Consider the following 21,624-nt stretch of genomic DNA (forward strand, 5'->3'; position numbering starts at 1 on the left):
CAGCCCCGGGGCCGCCGGCAGCGCGGGAGCGCTCGGTTCCCGTTCCTGTCCCTGCCGCTCCTGTCCCCTGCCGCGGCTGTCCCCTGCCCTGCCTGTCCCCGTCCCCAACCCTGTCCCCACCCTGTCCGCACCCTGTCCCCGTTCCCGCCAGGAGTGAGCGCGGCAGATCCCGGGGATGCTTTCCGGGGGGGTTCAAGGGTGAGGAATCCCCTCCCCGGGGGGGCTGTGGGGTGCTCGGGGTGCCCCCACGTCCCCCCCAGTCCCACGGTCGGGATGGGGATGGGGAGCATCGCCCCCTCCCCGGACTGCCCCGGGGGCTGGCGCGGGGAGTGAGGGGCGGGGGGGGCCAGCAAATTCTTCAATGAAACTGAAGAGGAGAAGGGAAAAAAAAAAAGAAATAAAAAGGGAAAAAAAAAAAAGAAATAAAAAGGGAAAAAAAAAAAGGGAGTCGGGAACGGAAAATGTTCGGCGTGGAGCTCGGCCCTCAGAGTTTCCATCCCGGCTCTGCGAGCCCAGACAGCGGGGCCGGGCCTGGGCGGCTGCTCCCGGCCTGGGACCCCCTGGACCCCCAAAACCTCCCCCCAGCCCCCCCAGCTCCACTCCAGACCCCACTCCTGGGGTGAGGGGGTGCAGGAGGGGCCCAGCCCAGGATGAGGGGGTGCAGATGGGGGGAAGGAGCCCCCCAGGAGGGGCCCAGCCCAGGATGAGGGGGTGCAGATGGGGGGAAGGAGCCCCCCAGGAGGGGCCCAGCCCAGGATGAGGGGGTGCAGATGGGGGGAAGGAGCCCCCCAGGAGGGGCCCAGCCCAGGATGAGGGGGTGCAGATGGGGGGAAGGAGCCCCCCAGGAGGGGCCCAACCTTGGCTGTGGCGGTTCAGGGGTTCAGAAAGGCGGGGATGATCAACTCCCCAAAAAAGAACCAGGCCTGGATGTGGGGGATGAGTGCCCAGGGGAGTCCCAGCCCTGGACAGGAGGGTGCAGATTGGGGGTGACCCCCAGCCCTGGCTGTGGGGGGAATGTGGGGGTGCAGAGGGGGAAATGAGCCCCCCGGGGGGGTCCCAGCCACTGGGAGGGGTCACACCCCTGCTCCCCATCCCACTGCACCCATGCTGGGTGGCGGCACCCCCCGAGCAGGACGAGATCCCCCGCTCAAGCCGGGGGTCCCCGGTGGGGACACGACCACCCCATTGCTGTCCCCCCGGGCCGGCGGTGCCCCCGCCGAGGGCGGCGCAGCGTTGGCATCCCGGAGGCCAATTTAAGCAATTTTCCCTGGAAATAGCCGGGGAGTCGCGGCCGTGATTACGGGGTTCTGCCCTGACGCCACAATTGAGGGCGCCGAGGGCCGGAGGCCACCAGGAATAGCCGGGGCGGTGCCGGGCTGCGGCCGCCGCGGGGGAAACTGAGGCACCGCGTCGCCCACCACGTCCCCACGGGAGGGTGACAAGTTGGGGGGGGGGGGGGTCTGGAGGGGTCGGGTCTGAGCGAGGGGGGTCTCGGGGAACTCCACCCCCTCACCAAAAGGCCTCTTAGTGGTGGCGTGGTGGGTCTGGGGGTGGGTTGGGGGACACCGCGCTCCCCTGGGGGACACGGGCAGGGGTGGGGTCACACACCTGCGTGTCACCACCTGGCAGGACACCGCCCTCGCCCTCACCGCGACGGCCACCAAGGGGGGGCAACACGGCCCGGGGGGGTCCTGTGCGTGCGGGATGGGGAAGGGGCGATGAGGGGGGGACCCGGGAGCGGCTCCCGGGGCTGCCGAGGGAAGGCGGGGGGAGAGAGAGAAGGGAATTAATCCGATCCATGTGTCTGGGCTGCCGGGGGGAGCTAACCGGCTCCAGATGCCGCTGTCTGCTCCAGCTCCTCGGCAAACAAACCCCTGCCCTACCCCCGACCCCCCCGCACCCCCTTTTTGGGCGCTTCCCTCCCAAAAGGGGTGGGGGGCTGCCCCCCTTCATCCTCGCCCTCCACCCTCGGGGCAACCCCTGGCCCGGAGGATTTTTGGGGCAGCCGCCGACTTTTTGGGGCACCCATAAACTTTTGGGGAACCCCCTGCATTTTTGGGCATGCCCCAACTTTTTGGCACGACCACTGAGTTTTCTGGGAGGATCCCCCAATTTTTGGGGTGGCCCCCAAGTTTTTGGGGTGACTCTCTTCTTTTTGAGGTGTCTGCCTCCGTTCTGACCCCTGTGGCCACATGCCCGGTTTGCACCAGTAAAAACCAGTCTGGGACATGCGGAAAAGGCTCTGGGATTCCTCCAGAAGCTGAGGGGGGGCTGAGTGTGACACCCCCATCCCCAACACCCCCAAGGAGCAGGAGGGTCCCAGGTGGCTGCACCCAAAACCCTGCAGGAGCCCAGGCCTGCGCTCGGCATCTCCCATTCTGCTTCCGAGGATCCTAATGACTTTTCCAGCCTCTTTTTTTCATATTCGTCTTCTTTATTATTTTTTTTTCTTATTCGGAGTGGGAATTCTTCCCTTTTCCCAGCCCCCATCCCCTTGTCCCGCATTCCTGGGGCGGGCGGCCGGGGGCTGATGAGGTGGCATCATCCCGTCCTTCCCCCCAGCTTTTTTTTTTTTTTCCCCTCCCTCTCCATATATACATAAAAAATAAAAAAAAAAGGGAAGAAAAAAAACACCCAAGCCGATGACATTCTTTTCTTTTCTGTCATGCTGCAAAAATTAAAGACACATCTTCAGCCTGGAGCCCGGCCAGGGCTTTTCGAGTCGCCGGGGCAGGATTGGAGGAGGCTTCGCTTGCAACGTGTCTTGGATGCATGGATCCAGGGCTGGAGAAGGGATCCGGGGCTGGAGAAGGGATATGGGGATGGAGAAGGGATATGAGGCTGGATATGGGGTTGGAGAATGGATATGGGGCTGGAGAAGGGAAGTGGGGCTGGATATGGGGCTGGAGAATGGATATGGGGCTGGAGAAGGGAAGTGGGGCTGGATATGGGAGTGGAGAAGGGATGTGGGGTTGGAGAATGGATATGGGGCTGGATATGGGAGTGGAGAATGGATATGGGGCTGGAGAATGGATATGGGGCTGGAGAATGGATATGGGGCTGGATACGGGGTTGGAGAATGGATATGGGGCTGGAGAAGGGATGTGGGGCTGGATACGGGGTTGGAGAATGGATATGGGGCTGGAGAAGGGATGTGGGGCTGGATACGGGGACAGGGCTGGGCACAGGACTGGGACACGCCTGGGCACACGAGTGACCCCCACCCCTCCCCTCCTCCAGTGTGTGTTTTATTTAATATTTAAATTTAATGGCAGGGAAAAAAAAAAAAAAAGCTCTCCCGGTGGCACAAAAGGGGAGGGGGTGACACGGTGTGTGTGTGTGTCCCCCCCCCCTATTATTTCACTGTTAAACTGCACGGATTTGGGATTTTTCTGAAGGAAAATCAGGGAACATCCTCGTGGGACCTCCCGCTTCGATGTGGGGTCGCTCTGCCGTGCTCCCAGTATTCCCAGTGCTCCCAGTAACCTGCTGAGCTGCAAGGCCTCAGCATAGTGGTGGTGGGGGCAGACTGAGTGAGCCCAGTGCTCCCAGTATTCCCAGTGCTCCCAGTGCTCCCAGTGCTCCCAGTGCTCCCAGTACTCCCAGTGCTCTCAGTATTCCCAGTGCTCCCAGTACTCCCAGTGCTCCCAGTATTCCCAGTGCTCCAAGCGCTCCCAGTGTTCCCAGTGCTCCCAGTGCTCTCAGTATTTCCAGTACTCCCAGTGCTCTCAGTATTCCCAGTACTCCCAGTGCTCTCAGTATTCCCAGTGCTCCCAGTACTCCCAGTGCTCTCAGTATTCCCAGTGCTCCCAGTACTCCCAGTACTCCCAGTACTCCCAGTGCTCTCAGTATTCCCAGTGCTCCTACTGCTCCCTATATTCCCAGTATTCCCAGTGTTCCCAGTGCTCCCAGTGCTCCCAGTGCTCTCAGTATTCCCAGTGCTCCCAGTGCTCCCAGTACTCCCAGTGCTCTCAGTATTCCCAGTGCTCCCACTGCTCCCTATATTCCCAGTATTCCCAGTGTTCCCAGTGCTCCCAGTGCTCCCAGTGCTCTCAGCCCTCCCAGTGCTCCCAGTGCTCTCAGTATTCCCAGTGCTCCCAGCGCTCCCAGTGCTCCCAGTATTCCCAGTACTCCCAGTACTCCCAGTGCTCCCACTGCTCCCTCTATTCCCAGTATTCCCAGTGTTCCCAGTGCTCCCAGTGCTCCCAGTACTCCCAGCGCTCCCAGTGCTCCCAGTATTCCCAGTATTCCCAGTGCTCCCAGTACTCCCGGTATTCCCAGAATTCCCAGTGCTCCCAGCGCTCCCAGTGCTCCCAGTATTCCCAGTATTCCCAGTGCTCCCAGTACTCCCGGTATTCCCAGTATTCCCAGTGCTCCCATTCTCGCGGCTGCTGGGAGGGCAGGCTGAGGGCTGAGCCCAGCTCTCCCAGAATTCCCGGAATTCCAATCCCGCTGCAAACCCTGGCGCGGCGGCAGGAGGGACAAGCGGAGCTCTCCCAGCGCTCCCAGTATTCCCAGTACTCCGATGAGCCTTCAGTCCCAGCGACAGGGTGGACAGAGGTTAAATACGCCTCGCTCGCCCAGTTCTCCCAGTATTCCCAGTAATCCAGTGGATCTCCAAGCCCTCTGTACCCTGGTGGGGGGGACAAGTGGAGGTGTGAAGGCCGAGCCCAGTGCTCCCAGTTCTCCCAGTTTTCCCAGCATTCCAACGGGATTTCAAACCCTCAGCATAGCGGGAGGAGGGGGACAAATGGAGTGAGCCCAGTGTTCCCAGTGTTCCCAGTATTCCCAGTGTTCCCAGTGTTCCCAGTGTTCCACTGAGCCCTCAAGCTCTCGGCACAGCGACAGAGGGGATAAACAGAGCGCTCCCAGCACTCCCAGTGCTCCCAGTATCCCACGAGCCCACAGCCCCCCAGCACAGCGTGGGGGACACCAGGGCTGAACCCACCTTTTCCCTCGCCCCCGGCCCCATTTCCCACCGCATTCCCCAAAAATCCCCCGAGCAGCAGCGGGAGCTCCCCCTCCCCCGGGTGCCACATTGGCCGTGTCCCTCCCGCTCCGCTGCCGAGCTCCCGGCCCGGGGACGGGCGGGGATTTTTTTGGCGTGTAATTACACCCTCCCCAAATTGCACGGTAGGTTGTGGATCATTGTCCAGGAGCTTTTGCTTTTTCCAACCAACGTGGCTCCTTCAAATGTGGAAACGGCCGTGGAGCCGTGCCAGGGGGGGAGCGCGGGGAGCGAGAGGAGCGAGGGGAAGGAAGGGAAAAGAGGGAAAGAAAGGGCTAAAAACACAAAGTGAGTGGGTTTAGGGGAGGGCTTTGGGGTGTCTGTGGTTCTTGGAGGGGTTTTGGGATTGGGGTCCCTCAGGGGATGTTCCTGGGGACCGTCCAGTGGATGCTCTGGGGACTGGTGGCCTTGCACCGTGCTGGGGTTTGGTCCCGCTGGGGGGGTCCCCGATGGGAGCCGTGGGTGGGTTTTGGGGTGCCCCAGCTGCGGGGTGGCTGTTGTGGGGGGGGGGGGGGGGGAGGGTGGCAGGGCCCTGGTGCAGCTCCCGGCGTCGCGTGGCACCGGGGTCCCCGAAGCGCCACGTGCCCCATCGCCCGCCCCCACCCACCCAGCCCTGCAGACACCTCCGAGTGTGCAGAACCCCCCCAAAAATCACAACCCCCCCCGCAAAAACCCGCACCCCAAACCCCCCCTGACCCCAATCCCAGCCGGCCTGGCCCCCGGCTCGGCTGCGGAGCACACGCGTGTGCCGGGCCGTGTGTGCGTGTGCCCGGCCGTGTTTGCGTGTGCACGGCCACACGGCCCGGGGGGGGTCAGGGGGTGCCCCCCGACTCGCTGGGTGCCTCTGATTGGCCGAGGGGGCCGTCCAAAATCCGCTGCTCGCGCCGGGTCCCACCTCTCCGCGGCGGCGCATCGTATAAAAGGGCCGGCGGAGAAGTGGGCAAAGGGCAGTAGGAAGTTTCTGCTGGGGTCTGGATTTGGAGCTCCAGGGTTGGATCGGCCCCGTATGACCCCAAGCTAAGAACAAAAGAGACCCCAAAGAGTCTACATGTCTAATATTTAGACATGTTCAGCTTTGTGGATTCTCGGTCACTGCTGTTGATAGCAGCGACTGTCCTACTCGCCCGCGGGCAAGGAGAGGAAGACAGTGAGTAGTGGGCGCTGGGTGATGCTGCTCACCCCGGCGGGACGCGGCTGTGGGGTGGGACCGGCTCCCGCGGCACCGGCGACGCCCGGCCCGGCTGCTCCGGGGTGGGCGAGGAGGAACTCGGGGTGGGCGTGCGGAGAGGAGAGGGGAATTAGGGGCAAAGTAGGGAAATGAGGGGAAAATTGAAAAAAAAAAAAAAAAAAAAAAAAAAAAAAAAAAAAAAGAGAGAATAGGACTGAAGGGATTTGGGGTTGGGGGAAAAGGGGTTTAGGGGGCTGTGGGGGTGAGGTGTCGGGGCGCCCTGCCAAGAGCGGGGAGGGAAGGAAGGGTGGAGAGGAGCCGGCGGGGAAGGAGGGAGCCGGGACGAAGGGGAGGAGGAGGAGGAGGCCGGGAAGGGAAAGGAAAGGGGGGAAAGAGCGCGGGAGAGAGAAGAGGGGGGAGAGGAGGGAGAGGGGGGGCCCAGCCCCGGGATCTGCGAAAGCCATCAGGAAAGAATTAGAAAAGTCTCGGATGATTCATAAGCAAAATGTTTCGGCAGCCGGGGGAGCGGGGGCTGCCAGCGGCGCGGGCCGGGGGCACGGCTGGGGTCACCCCCCCATGCCACGCCACGACCCCCGTGCCCCGCTGCCACCTGCGCCAGTGGGACACGGCGGGACCCTGGGCCCGGAGCCCATCGCTTTTTGCCCAATTTTGTCCTTTTTTGGGGATTTTTTGGGTGTTTTCCTTAAATGCCTTTTTAATTATTATTATCATTTATTATTACTATTATTATTATTATTATTATTATGCATTTTGCACTGACAATGCCCATCCCGCATTTCCCCTCCTCCATTTCCCATTCCCCGTTCTCCGTCCTGCATTTCCCATTCTGCATTTTGCCTTTCCCATTCCCATTCTTCCCTTTTTTTTTTTTCCCCAGAAGAATTTTGCATTTTCCATTTGCCTTTTTTAAACACTTTTTTCCCCCTTTTTTTTTTTTTCCTTTTTTTTTTTTTTAACTTTTTGCCTTTTTTTTATTTTTTTGGAGGGGCGGGGGGAGTGTTCCACGAGCTGGCGCAGCCCCTCTCTCCCCTTCCCCACGCCAGGACCCTTCCCCACCGTGGGGCCACCGCCGGGCCTGGCCGCTCGCCCTGCCCTCCCCTCCCTCCCCACGCAGCCCCCGCCCGCCTCCGCTCTCTGGCGTCCCCTTCCCGCTCCCATCTGGCCCGATCCAGCCCCATCCCTGGATCCAATTTCAGCCCAGACTCCGGGGCCCGCCCGTCCCGTCCCGTCCGTCCCCCCCAGCCCGCGGCTGTCGCGTCCCCCACGGATGCCGGGGACCCCCCCCTGCCTCGGGGGGTGTTTGCCTTGGCCCCGGCCGGCCCGAGCGAGCGGCTGCGGGGATTTTTTGTTTAAATTCCAGCCGGTGTGGGAAGAGTTTATTGTGGAGTTTTTCCCGTGTCACCGCGCTGCGCTGATGAGAACCAGATGAAGGAAAGGGAGAAGCGCTGCGGGAGCGGGGAGGGGGTGAGGGGAGGGGGGAGCCCGCCGGGCTCCGGTCCGCCCATCCTGACGCTGCCGCCCGCCCCGTCCCAGTCCAAACCGGGAGCTGCATCCAGGATGGGCTCACGTACAACGACAAGGACGTGTGGAAACCAGAACCGTGCCAGATCTGCGTCTGCGACAGCGGCAACATCCTGTGCGACGAGGTGATCTGCGAGGACACCTCCGACTGCCCCAACGCCGAGATCCCCTTCGGAGAGTGCTGCCCCATCTGTCCCGACACCGACGGTACCGCGACATCCCCTCCGCGGGGTCCCACCCCCCCGGGGACCGGCGGGCTCCGCGTCCCCCTCCCCCGGGGTGCCTGGGTGATGCTGCGCTGCTCTGAACCCCTTTTTTTTCCACCCCCCCACAGCCTCCCCTGCCTACCCAGAAAGTGTTGGAGTGGAGGTAAGGGCTCCCCAAAACGCAGCCCCCGCCAATTTCACCACAACCCCGCCCCCGTCTTTGGAGCCCCCCTTTTCTAACCTGTTCTGTCTCTGCCCCACAGGGTCCTAAAGGAGACACCGGCCCCAAAGGAGACAGGGTGGGTGTGCCCCCCTCAGAGCCCCCTGCTCTGCAGAGACCCCCATCCTGCTGAGGCTCACCCCAATCCCACAGGGGGACACCCCTATCCTGCTGGGGCTCACCCCAATCCCACAGGGGGACACCCCAATCCCCAACTGGGGATCACCCAAATCCTGCTGGGGGACACCCCAATCCCCAACTGGGGATACCCCCCAGTCCTGCTGGAGGACATCCCAGTCCTGCTGGGGTTCATCCTAATCCTGCTGGGGGACACCCCACTCCTTCTGGGGTTCATCCCAATCCTGCTGGAGGACACCTCAATCCTGCTGGGGCTCATCCCAATCCCCAAGTTGGGCTCACCCCACTCCTTCTGGGGGACACCCCAATCCCGCTGGGGTCACCCCAATCCTGCTGGGGTTCATCCCAATCCTGCTGGAGGACACCCCAATCCCGCTGGGCTCACCCCAATCCTGCTGGGGTTCATCCCAATCCCCAAATTGGGCTCACCCCAATCCCGCTGGGGTCACCCCAATCCTGCTGGAGGTCACCCCAATCCCACAGGAGGTCACCCCAATCCCACAGGAGGACACCCCAATCCCACTGGGCTCACCCCAATCCCACAGGGCCTCACGCCTCTCTTCTCTCCCCAGGGACTCCCCGGCCCCCCCGGCAGAGATGGAATCCCCGGACAGCCCGGACTCCCAGGACCCCCAGGCCCTCCTGGCCCCCCAGGCCTCGGCGGAGTGAGTGTGGGGGGGTCCCTGGTGGTGCAGCCCCCCCAGGGGTCCCTGCCCCGCTCACCCCCCGCTCTCCCTCCCCGCAGAACTTCGCTCCCCAGATGTCCTACGGCTACGATGAGAAGGCTGGAGGCATGGCCGTGCCCGGGCCCATGGTGAGCCCGGGGGCACGGGGGGACACCAGGGGCACAGGGGCAGGGGGGGACACCAGGGGCACAGGGGGCATGGGGGGCACAGGGGAACAAGGGGACACCAGGGGCACAAGGGGACACCAGGGGGCATGGGGGCATGGGGGACACCAGGGGCACAGGGGGAAGCTGGGCGAGGGGACAGGACAGGAGTGGTCCCTGTGCCGGTGATGTCACTTGAGCACCAGGACATGGCAGGGATGTTGGGGATGGGGACAGGGATGGGGTGACAACAGAGACAGGGAATGTGCAGGGATTGGGACAGGGACAGAGCCGGGGACAGGTTGGTGATGGGGACAAGGAGTGGGTGGAGGTGGGAACAGAGATGGGGACATGGTGTTGGGGTGGCAGTGGGGACAGGCAATGGGGACAATAAAATGGGGCGATGGGGGCATGGCAATAGGGGCAGGGATGGGGTGGCAGTGGGGACAGGCAATGCTTGGTGTTGGGGACAAGGAATGCAGTGGCTGGGGTGGCAATGGGGACAGCGAGTGGGGGACAGGGAAGGGCTGGCTTTGGGACAGTGATGGGGTGGAGGTGAGGACAGCGGGGAGGGTGGTGGGGTGGCAACAGGGCCCAGTGGGTACAGCAGTGGGGCGGTGATGGGGACAGGGACAGGGACAGGGTGACAAGGCACCCACTGATGACTCTTTCTGTTCTCCCCAGGGCCCAGCTGGTCCCCGTGGTCTCCCCGGCCCTCCCGGTGCTCCCGTGAGTGTCACCTCTTCCTGTCCGTTTGGGTTTGGGGACAAACAGCCACTCTGGGTGGTGGGGGGACAGGTCAGAGGGTGTCATACCCTTCCTGACAGCTACAGAAGCACATGGGGACAAAGTCCTCGTGCCACCATATGGGGGGACACCGCCACTGCCACGGGGGGATCCAGGCCCAAGCTTCTCACTTTCTGACCCATTTTTTTACCCTTTATTTTTTTCTCCACAGGGTCCTCAAGGTTTCCAAGGTCCCCCTGGTGAACCTGGAGAGCCTGGTGCTTCTGTGAGTGCTGTCACCTGCCGATGTCCCCTGGGTTTGGGGACACTGCTGCTGCTCCCAGCCCTGGCTGTGGCCACACTGTCCCTGCTCTGGGATCCATGGCAGTGGGGCTGCCAGGGCCTGGCAGTGCCCGGGGCGGGTGGCAGGGTGACAGGGGGCAGCTGTCACCTCAGCACCCTCACCTCTGCCCTCCCTCTTTCCTAGGGTCCCATGGGCCCCCGAGGTCCCGCTGGCCCCCCTGGCAAGAACGGAGATGACGTAAGTGGCCCGTCCGTGGGGTCCCCCCCACTTTAGGGCCTGGTGGCCCTGCCAGCCCCCCCAGGTGAGCAGGGGCTGCCTGGCTTGGGGACATGCCACCAAGGCCGTTTTCTTGTCCTCAGGGTGAAGCTGGCAAGCCTGGCCGCCCCGGAGAGCGGGGTCCCCCCGGCCCCCAGGTGAGACACACGAGGGGACACCCCCAGCTGTCCCCCCCTCGGGGACAGGGCACTCTGGTGTGGGGACAGCCCCCCCAGCGCCCCCGTCACCACCTCCCGTTTCCCCCAGGGTGCTCGAGGTCTCCCCGGAACCGCCGGCCTGCCAGGCATGAAGGGACACAGAGTGAGTCCCCCCTCCCGTGCTGGTGACACTCAGGGGGCGAGGGACCCCTGACCTCCCCCAGGGTCCCCTCCTGACCCCCCAACCCTTCTCTCTCCTGCCCCCAGGGTTTCAGTGGTCTGGATGGTGCCAAGGGTGAGCCTGGACCTGCTGGCCCCAAGGTGAGGAGTGGTGGCAGTGCCACCGCTGTCACAGCAATGTCGCTGCTCTCCCTGCAGAGCAGGTCCCTCATGGTGTCCTTCCTCCTTAGGGAGAGCCCGGCAGCCCCGGAGAGAACGGAGCTCCTGGGCAGATGGTGAGTGCTGGACCCAGGGGTGCAGGGGGTTCTGGGTGGGAGGGGACAAGGATGGGGGGTGACACCCGGTGGGGACCCAGCTCCTCCTCAGGGATCCGCCAGGGAATGGGGTGGGAGGGGTTGAACCCCTTGGGAACGTCACCGTGGGCAGCAGTGGCGGGCACAGGGATGGGAGGAGGCTCAGAAAGGGGGAAGTGTCCATGCAGGTGACCCAAACGTGTCCTAAATGTGTCCTGTTCCCTCCCCAGGGTCCTCGTGGTCTTCCCGGTGAGAGAGGCCGTCCCGGCCCATCTGGCCCCGCTGTGAGTATTTGGGATGGGCAGGGCTGAGATCCCTGCCCGGGCACGGGGACCTGTGCCACCTGTGGGGGTCACCTGTGCCACCCGTGGGCGTCACTCACGCTGTCCCCTCTCCCCCAGGGCGCTCGCGGCAACGACGGTGCTCCCGGCGCTGCCGGTCCCCCCGTGAGTACCCCCAACACCATGCACCCTCCTGGGGAGGGAGATCCCATCCCGGCTGCCCCCATGGGGAGCCCTGGCCGGGAGCCAGGGGGGCTCTGCTGCCTGGGGATCCCCCTGTGCCAGCTGTGGGCCGGGATCTCCCCTCTGAGCCGTGCCCTCTCTCCCATTTAGGGTCCAACTGGTCCTGCTGGTCCCCCCGGCTTCCCCGGTGCCGCTGGTGCTAAGGTAGGGCCTGCTTGGCTCTGCGGGACTGGGGGGCACTGGGAGTGTGGGCTGGGGGAGCGCTGGGCAGGGAAGGGGTCCCCGAGGCCGGAGCGCCCAGGCTGGCACTGCCTGGGACAGTGGCACCCCTGGGGACGTCCCCAGCGTGTTCTGGGCACCTGTACCGGCTGTGCCACCACGGGAAGGAGCCGCAGGTGGAACCAGCCCTGCGGGGGTCAGGGCAGCCCTGGCGCTCACGGCTCTTCCTCCTCCTCCTCTTCCTCCCCAGGGTGAGACCGGTCCCCAGGGAGCTCGTGGCAGCGAAGGTCCCCAAGGTGCTCGCGGTGAGCCCGGTCCCCCCGGCCCTGCTGGCGCTGCCGGTCCTGCTGTAAGTGACATCCGAAGGCTCCCTGTCCTTTGGCCTCGCGTCCTGCCAGCCCCGCCGTGACCCTCCTCTTCCTCCTTCTCTCCACAGGGCAACCCCGGTGCTGACGGCCAACCCGGTGCCAAGGGCGCGACCGTGAGTGTCCCTCGCGTCCCCCCCGGCCGGGGCAGGAAGGGCTGTGCCGCTTCCTCACGGCCTCCTGTGCCTCTTGCAGGGCGCTCCTGGCATCGCTGGCGCTCCCGGCTTCCCCGGTGCCCGCGGTCCCTCCGGACCCCAGGGTCCCAGCGGCGCCCCCGGCCCCAAGGGGAACACCGTGAGTACCCCCGGGCTCCTCCAGCTGCCTCTTCCCGGGCTGGGAGCCTTTCCTCCGCCCCGGGACGCTGCTGCAGCCCCGCCTGGAGGTGCCTCCCGAGGTGTCCCATGGTCTCTGCAGCCCTGCCGGGGCAGGGTGGTGCAGGGCGTGGCAGATGCTGCGCTCTGGTCCCTCTGAGAGCTCATCGGGCGTGACTCGGGGGTCCCTCTGCTCCTCAATCCGCCGCTGAACCTTTTCTCTCTTCTCTCCCCTCCAGGGTGAGCCCGGTGCTCCAGGCAACAAGGGTGACACCGGTGCCAAAGGCGAACCCGTGAGTGACCCCTCGATGTGTCCCTGGGGGAACGGCCCCTGCTGGCTCCGGCCCCTCCCGGGGGTCCTCATCCCTGCTGGTCCTTCCCCAGGGTCCCGCTGGTGTCCAAGGCCCCCCCGGCCCCGCTGGAGAAGAAGGCAAGAGAGGAGCCCGTGGTGAGCCCGGCCCCGCTGGGCTGCCCGGCCCCGCTGGCGAACGTGTGAGTAGCAGCGTCCCTGTCCCCACCCCGGCCATGTCCCTGTCCCCACCCCCGCCATGTCCCTGTCCCTGTCCCCATCCCCGCCCTCCTCCCATCCCCCCGTGTCCAGCGGCTGAACCTCGTGCGTGTTTGGGGACCCCGTGGTGACATCCCCGGCCCCTTCAGGCTGCTCCCACTGGTGGCCATGTCCCGCTCTGGCACACGCCTCCCCTGCAGCCCCGAGGTCCCCCCCGTGTCCCCACACTGACCCTGCCGTGTCCCCCTCAGGGTGCTCCTGGCAGCCGCGGTTTCCCTGGCGCCGATGGCATCGCCGGTCCTAAGGTGGGTGTCCGCGTCCGTCTGCGAGAGAAAGTCGCCTCAGCGGGGCCCTGCGGACTCTGGCCGCTGTCACCTGTGCCCACTCAGTGGCCACAGCGGCGCCGAGTGGCTGCCACCCGCGGGGACACGGCTCTGTGCCGGTCCCCGGCTGCTGTCCTGCAGCTGGGTCACCCCAGTCCCCCCTTCCCAGGGTCCCCCCGGCGAGCGCGGCTCCCCCGGCCCCGTTGGCCCCAAAGGATCTCCTGGTGAAGCTGGACGCCCCGGGGAACCCGGACTCCCCGGTGCCAAGGTGAGCGGGCATGGTGACACGGTGACACGGTGACGCGGAGCCTCATCAGCACGGCCACAGGGCTGTCCTGTGCCGGCGGAGGAGCCGCTTTCCAGGACGCTCCCGTTCTCTGGAGCACCCCCTGGAAGTGCTGAGCTCCTGACCCCCCTCCTGCTGCCTCGCAGGGTCTGACTGGAAGCCCCGGGAGCCCCGGTCCCGACGGCAAGACCGGCCCCCCTGTAAGTTGTCCCCGCTGATGTCCCCTCCTCCCCTGGCTCGCCACGGGCCCGGCTAAGGAGGCGCTGGCTCCCCCCGACAGGGTCCCGCTGGTCAAGACGGGCGGCCCGGCCCCCCCGGTCCCCCCGGAGCCAGAGGCCAGGCCGGCGTGATGGGATTCCCCGGTCCCAAAGGTGCTGCGGTAAGTGCCAACCCCGGGGCCGCTGCCGCACCCTGCTCCCCGAGGGACGCGCCCGGGACCTGTCCCGCGTCCCCGGTGCGTCACGGGCTCATCCCCCTCTGGTTTTAGGGCGAACCCGGCAAACCTGGCGAGAGAGGAGCTCCCGGTCCCCCCGGCGCCGTGGTGAGTTGGGGTGGGGCACAGACAGCCCTGGGTGGGGGGGTGGACCCGGTGTGAGGTGACGGAGAGGGTCACCGTGCTGTGGGGTGACAGGGAGGGTGACAGGGAGCATCACCCCAGCGTGGGGTGGCGGGGAGAGCCTGCCTGGCACGGGTCAGCGCGATGGGTGCGAATGGGGTGTGAATAGGGTGCGAATGGGGTGCGAACGCGGGGTGAGGGGGCCGAGGCAGCCAGGGAAGGCTCCTGGCCTGAGGCCGCAGCGGGATGAGGTGTTTGGGATCCCGTCCCGGTGGCTACCGGCGGAGCTGGAGCGGGGACAGCGGCGGTGACGTGGCCGCGGGCAGCTCGCCGCGGTGTCTCCCGGCCTTCGAAGGATCCCGTGGCCGTGTCCAGGCCCACGGCCAGCTCGGGGCGGGGGGGGGACACAGAGCCCTGCGGGGGCTGCTCTGAACACCCTCCTCTCCCTCCTCCCCAGGGCCCTGCTGGCAAAGATGGTGAAACCGGTGCCCAAGGTCCCCCCGGCCCCACCGTGAGTATCCCCCGGCCCGCGGCCACCCACGGCCACGCCCGGCCACTGGACAAGGGTCTTGGGAGCCACCTGCCCCCCTCCATGCCTGTCCTGTGTCCCCCAGGGTCCCGCTGGAGAAAGAGGTGAACAAGGTCCCGCTGGTGCTCCTGGCTTCCAGGTGAGGAGTATCCCCTTCCCCGGCAGGGGACAGAGCACCCAGAGCGTGGGTGACATTGCCCTTGTCCCCTCCATGGTGGCTCACGGCTCCTCTTCTTCCTCCCCAGGGTCTGCCCGGCCCCGCTGGCCCCCCTGGTGAGGCTGGCAAGCCCGGTGAGCAGGTGAGTGTGGGCACTGGGGACCCTCCTGTCCCCTCCCCATCGCCCCTCTCCCGGTCACACCAGGGGCAGCTGCTGCTGCTGGGGTCCCCCCAGGGCACCCCAGGTGCTCCATGCAGTGAGGGAGCAGTGGGAATCCTAGCCCTGCCCAGGGAATGAGGGACCCCTGAGGGCACCCCGGGGTCCCCTCTGCCCATCCCCAGTGCCACCCGTTCCCCTCTGACTTGTCACCCTCTCCCTCCCGCTCAGGGTGTCCCCGGAGACGCCGGAGCCCCCGGTCCCGCCGGTGCCAGGGTAAGCTGAACCCCCCCGTCTCCCCTCAACTCTGGGCACCCCAAAGTTCCCCACAGGCCCCTGACGGGCCCGGGCCCTGTCCCACCTCCCCTCCCCAGGGTGAGAGAGGATTCCCTGGAGAACGCGGTGTCCAAGGCCCCCCCGGTCCCCAAGGTCCTCGTGGTGCTAACGGTGCTCCCGGTAACGATGGTGCTAAGGTAGGTGCCAGGCTGGGCGTGGGGGGGGACTGTGCCCAGCTTGTGGGGCACAGCCGTGAGGGTGGCTGGGTTTGGCCTCACCCCCTGAGGGTGGGCTGAGGCCGGGGTGGATTTGCCGTGCCGGGATCTCACTAATGCCTGCTTTCCCTCTTTGCCAGGGCGATGCTGGTGCTCCCGGAGCCCCCGGGAACCAGGGCCCCCCCGGTCTGCAGGGTATGCCCGGAGAGCGTGGTGCTGCCGGCCTGCCAGGCGCCAAGGGTGACAGAGTACGTGTCCCCACACCCCTCGTGTCCCCAGAACCCTGCTGTCCCCCTTGGTAACCTGCTCCCCATCATCCTTGTGCCCCCTCAGCACCCCCTCGGGGCTGGGTGTGCCCCCGAGCTGAGGCCGGTGGGCAGCAGGGTCCTGAGCACGGGATGCTCTGTGTCACCTCTGTCCCCATCCCTTGGGGACAATCCCTCGCTGAGAGCCCAGCTCTTGCGAGGAGGAGGAGGAGGATGGTCCCAGCCCGTCCCAGGGAGGATGAAGAACCGGGGATGTCTCAGTGCACCCTCCAAGGGACGTGTCCCCGTAACCCACCCTTGTGTCTCTCCCTCAGGGTGACCCCGGTCCCAAAGGTGCTGATGGCGCTCCTGGCAAAGACGGTCTCCGAGGCCTGACCGGTCCCATCGGCCCCCCCGGCCCTGCTGGTGCTCCTGGTGACAAGGTGGGGACATCCCGCAGGGACAGATGTGTCCAGGCAGTCACCGCCACCTCCTCGCCACAGCCCTGATCTCTTTTTTCTGTTTTCCTCCCCTTTTCCAGGGTGAAGCCGGTCCCCCCGGTCCCGCTGGTCCCACTGGCGCCCGTGGTGCTCCCGTAAGTGTCCCCCACCCTCGACGATGGCCCTGCCGTGGGTGGCCACTCCTTGGTGGCCATGGTGGCCGTCCCCTGCTTGTCTCACGCCGTTCCCTCCCATCTCTCTTCTCCAGGGTGACCGCGGCGAGCCCGGCCCTCCCGGCCCTGCTGGATTTGCTGGCCCCCCCGTAAGTGCGACGGGCTGCCCCCCCCACCACCCGGGGGTCCGCTCCCACCCCTCAGGGTGTCTCTGAGCCCCCCGGACTCACGCCGGCCCCGTGTCCCGCAGGGCGCTGACGGCCAGCCTGGTGCTAAAGGTGAAACTGGGGATGCTGGAGCCAAGGGTGACGCCGGTCCCCCCGGCCCCGCTGGCCCCACTGGTGCTCCTGGACCTGCTGTAAGTGCCCCCCTCATCCCCCCCCACGGCCCGGGCTGCAGCCCCACAGCACAGCTCACCCCTCTCCTCCTCCTCTTCCTCCTCTTCCTCCTGCCCAGGGTGCTGTTGGTGCTCCCGGTCCCAAAGGTGCTCGCGGCAGCGCTGGACCCCCTGTAAGTACCGGTCTTGTGGGGAAGGGGCGCTTGGGGGAGTCTGGGGGCGCCCCCGGGTTGGAACAACCCCGAGGTGCTTTAACTCTGCCTCTGCTCCCCCCACACCGTGGGGCACCTCCGGCCCTGCCCCCCCAAAACCGTCTGGGGATGGAGTGGGGTGGCCTCATCCCAGCAGGGGATAGAGCAGAGGGAAAAGGGGGGTTGCCTTTACACCCCCCAAATCAGCCCCCCAGGCGGGCGCTTTCCTCCTGACCACCAGCCCTGGGGTTCCCTGCGGTGACTCCCAGCCAGGGGATTGTCCCCTGGACCTTCGGATCCAACCCCACTGACGCAGCTCTCCTCCCTCACAGGGTGCTACTGGTTTCCCTGGTGCTGCTGGAAGAGTTGGACCCCCCGGCCCCTCTGTGAGTACCCCTGGGGGGGAGATGTGGGGGGGCTGGTGCTGGGGACACGGGACAGGGGGTGCTGGGGACACGGGACAGGAGGTGCTGGGCACCGTCCAGGTGCTGCACGTGGCCGCCCTGTCCCACTTGGCACCGGGACGCCTCTGGCCGCCCTTCAGCTGGCAGCGGGGGGGTCCCGGCCTGACGGCATCCCCTCCCCCCCGTGCAGGGCAACATCGGCCTCCCCGGCCCTCCCGGCCCCAGCGGGAAGGAAGGTGGCAAAGGACCCCGCGGTGAGACCGGCCCCGCTGGCCGCCCCGGAGAACCGGGACCCGCCGGCCCCCCCCGGCCCCCCCCGGCGAGAAAGGAGCCCCCGGCGCTGACGGCCCCATCGTGAGTCCGCCCCCCGCCCGGATCCCTCTGCTCGTCACCGCCTCTCGCTGTCCCCTCCGTGGCGAGGGTGGCGCCCGCCGCTGCCCCCCCTGAGGTGCCGTTTGTCCCCGCAGGGCGCTCCCGGCACGCCCGGACCCCAAGGTATCGCCGGCCAGCGCGGTGTCGTTGGTCTCCCCGGCCAGAGAGGCGAGCGAGGCTTCCCTGGGCTGCCCGGCCCCTCCGTGAGTACCGGGGGGGCTCCCGGCAACCGAAGGCTCTGTCAGCCCCCGGGGTGGCTGTCCCACGGTGTCTGAGCCCCCGCTGTGTCCCCCCGCAGGGTGAACCCGGCAAACAAGGTCCTTCCGGCTCCCCCGGCGAGCGCGGCCCCCCCGGCCCCATGGGCCCCCCCGGCCTGGCCGGACCCCCCGGAGAAGCCGGACGTGAGGTGAGCCCGTGGCCACCATCGGCGCTGGGGGGCACGGACCCCCCGTGCTGAGGATGTGCCCACTCAGGGCACTGATGGGCACTGCCCGTGGGGGGCTGTGAGAACCCCCGTGACCCCCCCCCACCCCTAACGAGGGTCTCTCTCCCCGTAGGGTGCTCCCGGTGCTGAAGGTGCCCCCGGCCGTGACGGTGCTGCTGGTCCCAAGGTGAGTGGGCTCTGAGGGGGGCGCGGGAGGGGTGATGGGGCTGTGCTGGCCCGCACTGACCTCTCCTCTTCCTCCTCCTCCTCCTGCTCGCAGGGCGATCGTGGTGAGACCGGCCCCGCCGGCCCCCTGGTGCTCCCGGTGCCCCCGGTGCCCCCGGCCCCGTTGGTCCTGCTGGCAAGAATGGAGATCGTGGTGAGACCGTAAGTGATGCTCTGCCCAGAAGCCCCCTTGCACCCCCCGGCCCGGGGACACCGGGAAGGAGCCGGTTCTGGGGCCTGGCCCCGGGCTCAGCTCCTGCTGCTGGAAGGAGCTTCTCCAGGAAGCCAGAGGTGCCACCACCCTGCAAAGGGCGATCTCAGAGGTGCCACCACCCCTCTCGGGGGTCTCTGAGCGCCTCAAGGTGGTTGTGCCCCAAGCCAGCAGCAGCAGGAGGTGCAGGATGCTCTAACCTGTCCCCTTCTCTCCTGTCCCAGGGTCCCCAAGGTCCCGCTGGCCCCCCTGGTCCTGCTGGTGCTCGTGGTCCTGCTGTAAGTGATGTTCTGCTCTGTCCTCCTCGGTGCCTCTGTGTCCCCACAGGCGTGGGGGCAGTGACTGTCCAGGATCCCGCTCAACTCATCTTCCTCCTCCTCCTCCTCCTCCTCCTGCAGGGTCCCCAAGGTCCCCGTGGTGACAAAGGTGAAGCCGGTGAACAGGGTGACAGAGGCATGAAGGGTCACAGAGGCTTCTCCGGTCTCCAGGGCCCACCCGGTCCTCCCGTAAGTCCTGCGGGGTGACGGTGGCCCCGGGCGCTGCCGCCCGTCCAGGAGGCAGCACGAGCTGCTGATGTCACCTCTGATGTCGCCTCTTCTTCCTCCTCGACTGTCACAGGGCTCTCCTGGTGAACAAGGTCCTTCTGGTGCTTCTGGTCCCGCCGGTCCCCGAGTGAGTCCCGGGACGAGCTGCGGCACCCGGCCACGGCCGTGGCATCGCAGGGGGGCGGGGGGCCCCCACCGCCATCGGGATTCCCGCGGGGTGGTGCCTCGGGGCTGGAGGCTCTGCCGGGGCCGCACGGCCGCGCTCACGCTTTTCTCCCGTCCCGCAGGGTCCTCCCGGCTCCGCTGGTGCTGCTGGCAAGGACGGTCTGAACGGGCTGCCCGGCCCCATCGGCCCCCCCGGCCCCCGCGGCCGCACCGGCGACGTCGGTCCCGTCGTACGTCCCGACCCGTCCGCCCTCCCAGAGCCGCCCGCCTTCAGCGCCCGCTCCTCCGTCACCATCCTCCTCCTCTCCCCCCGCAGGGTCCCCCCGGCCCCCCCGGGCCCCCCGGTCCTCCCGGCCCTCCGAGCGGCGGCTTCGACTTCAGCTTCCTGCCCCAGCCGCCCCAGGAGAAGGCGCACGACGGCGGCCGCTACTACCGGGCCGATGACGCCAACGTGATGCGCGACCGCGACCTGGAGGTGGACACCACCCTCAAGAGCCTGAGCCAGCAGATCGAGAACATCCGCAGCCCCGAAGGCACCCGCAAGAACCCCGCCCGCACCTGCCGCGACCTGAAGATGTGCCACGGCGACTGGAAGAGCGGTCGGTGTCCCCCCGGTCCCCGCCGGACCCTCGCAGCTGTCACCCCGTCTCTGTCCCCTCTGCTGCTCCTCACCTCTGTCCTTCTTGCACCTCCCGGTGCATTCGCACCGCCCCTCGTCTGTCCTGTCTCTCCTGTCTGCCCTCTCCTCCATCCTCCATCCTCCATCCCCCTCGTGTCCCTCCCGTCCCTCTCCTGTTTGCTCCCCTTCTTCTTCCTCTTTTCCTGCTCCACGCTCCACCTCCATCTCCCTCCTTTGCCTTCCTCACCTCCCTCCTCACCTCCCATGGCTGCTCCTTGTCTTCCTCCTTCCTTCTCTCACCCTCAACATCTCCCAGCCTTCCTCTCCCAGTCCCTGGCCCTCACCCATCCCTCCATCCTCTGCTCCTCAGCTCCATTCTCTTTACCCTGGGGCTGTTCCTCACCCTCATCCTTCATCCCTCCTGGCTCTTCCTCACCTGTTCCGTCCTGGATTCTCCTTACCTCCATCCCCTGGGGCTGCTCCTCACCTGTTCCATCCCTCTGGCTGTTCCTCAGCTCCATTCTCCATCCTCTGGGGCTGCTCCTCACCTGTTCCATCCCTCTGGCTGTTCCTCAGCTCCATTCTCCATCCCCTGGGGCTGCTCCTCACCTGTTCCATCCCTCTGGCTGTTCCTCAGCTCCATTCTCCATCCCCTGGGGCTGCTCCTCACCTGTTCCATCCCTCTGGCTGTTCCTCAGCTCCATTCTCCATCCTCTGGGGCTGCTCCTCACCTTCATCCTCCATCCCTGCTGGCTGTTCCTCCCTTCCACCCCCCTAGCTGTCCCTCCCCTGTTCCCTCCTGGCTGTCCCTCTCCTCCAGCCTCCTTCCCCCTCTCCTGACCCTGTCCCTGTCCCCTCAGGCGAGTACTGGATCGACCCCAACCAAGGCTGCAACCTGGACGCCATCAAGGTCTTCTGCAACATGGAGACGGGCGAGACGTGCGTGTACCCGACGCAGGCGTCCATCGCCCGCAAGAACTGGTACCTCAGCAAGAACCCCAAGGAGAAGAAACACGTCTGGTTCGGCGAGACCATGAGCGACGGCTTCCAGGTGGGCGCGAGGGCCACCGTTGGGGGGGCGAGGGGATGGGGCGGGGGGCGCCGGAGCGGCACGGCGGTGACCGACGTCCCCTGGCGCAGTTCGAGTACGGCGGCGAGGGCTCCGACCCGGCAGACGTGGCCATCCAGCTGACCTTCCTGCGCCTCATGGCCACTGAGGCCGCCCAGAACGTCACCTACCACTGCAAGAACAGCGTGGCCTACATGGACCAGGCCAGCGGCAACCTGAAGAAGGCCCTGCTGCTGCAGGGCGCCAACGAGATCGAGATCCGCGCCGAGGGCAACAGCCGCTTCACCTACGGCGTCACCGAGGACGGCTGCACGGTGCGTGCCGGGGGCGGTGGGGGTGGGGGACGCCCGCTGGGGACGGGGGGTGACCGTGGTGTCCCCGCAGAGTCACACGGGCGCCTGGGGCAAGACAGTCATCGAGTACAAGACGACGAAGACCTCGCGCCTGCCCATCATCGATTTGGCTCCTATGGACGTCGGCGCTCCGGACCAGGAATTCGGCATCGACATCGGCCCCGTCTGCTTCTTGTAACCCCGGACGCCCCACGCGTGACAGGAGAGAGTAATAATAATGATAAAAATAATAATAATAATAATAAAAAAAAAAAACCACAAAAAAAAAACCAGCCAAAAAAAAAAAAAAAAAAAAGGAGAAAATTTCACATGGACTTGAATTTGTGTCGGTTTCTATCCAGCGTCTCTAGAACAACTCCGGTTGCGTTGCCGTAAGAGAAAAACCTCAAAAACCCTCCCAAAAAAAAAAAAAAAACCAAACAAACCGCATTCAACCCCCTCAAAAAATATAAAAAAAT

The 21,624-nt window shown here is 65.9% G+C and overlaps 1 protein-coding gene and 1 long non-coding RNA gene across 2 annotated transcripts; one reads left to right on the top strand and one right to left on the bottom strand.

The window, feature by feature from the left end:
- The first annotated feature begins 5,919 nt into the window (after positions 1 to 5,919).
- Positions 5,920 to 21,590, top strand: COL1A1 (collagen type I alpha 1 chain). Its single transcript, XM_068211823.1, is given in 53 exon segments — positions 5,920 to 6,155; positions 7,731 to 7,925; positions 8,053 to 8,087; positions 8,188 to 8,223; positions 8,855 to 8,947; positions 9,028 to 9,096; positions 9,796 to 9,840; positions 10,070 to 10,123; positions 10,325 to 10,378; positions 10,501 to 10,554; positions 10,664 to 10,717; positions 10,822 to 10,875; positions 10,965 to 11,009; positions 11,258 to 11,311; positions 11,429 to 11,473; positions 11,642 to 11,695; positions 11,961 to 12,059; positions 12,147 to 12,191; positions 12,271 to 12,369; positions 12,626 to 12,679; positions 12,771 to 12,878; positions 13,146 to 13,199; positions 13,387 to 13,485; positions 13,650 to 13,703; positions 13,784 to 13,882; positions 13,991 to 14,044; positions 14,517 to 14,570; positions 14,674 to 14,727; positions 14,834 to 14,887; positions 15,134 to 15,178; positions 15,277 to 15,375; positions 15,534 to 15,641; positions 15,974 to 16,081; positions 16,180 to 16,233; positions 16,347 to 16,400; positions 16,502 to 16,609; positions 16,708 to 16,761; positions 17,112 to 17,165; positions 17,374 to 17,484; positions 17,487 to 17,537; positions 17,651 to 17,758; positions 17,854 to 17,961; positions 18,113 to 18,166; positions 18,260 to 18,287; positions 18,290 to 18,366; positions 18,640 to 18,693; positions 18,814 to 18,921; positions 19,034 to 19,087; positions 19,248 to 19,355; positions 19,442 to 19,724; positions 20,605 to 20,795; positions 20,885 to 21,127; positions 21,198 to 21,590. Coding segments are annotated over 53 exon segments (4,359 nt in total). The 5' UTR covers positions 5,920 to 6,073; the 3' UTR covers positions 21,345 to 21,590.
- Positions 12,672 to 16,761, bottom strand: LOC137486603 (uncharacterized). Its single transcript, XR_011005761.1, has 3 exons — positions 16,669 to 16,761; positions 13,127 to 13,217; positions 12,672 to 12,804 (listed from the first exon to the last, which is right to left on the bottom strand). It is a non-coding gene; the product is annotated as an uncharacterized lncRNA (long non-coding RNA).
- Positions 21,591 to 21,624: the final 34 nt, after the last annotated feature.

Source organism: Anomalospiza imberbis, chromosome 22 (genome assembly GCF_031753505.1).
Source record: "Anomalospiza imberbis isolate Cuckoo-Finch-1a 21T00152 chromosome 22, ASM3175350v1, whole genome shotgun sequence".
Classification (NCBI taxonomy): Eukaryota; Metazoa; Chordata; class Aves; order Passeriformes; family Viduidae; genus Anomalospiza; species Anomalospiza imberbis.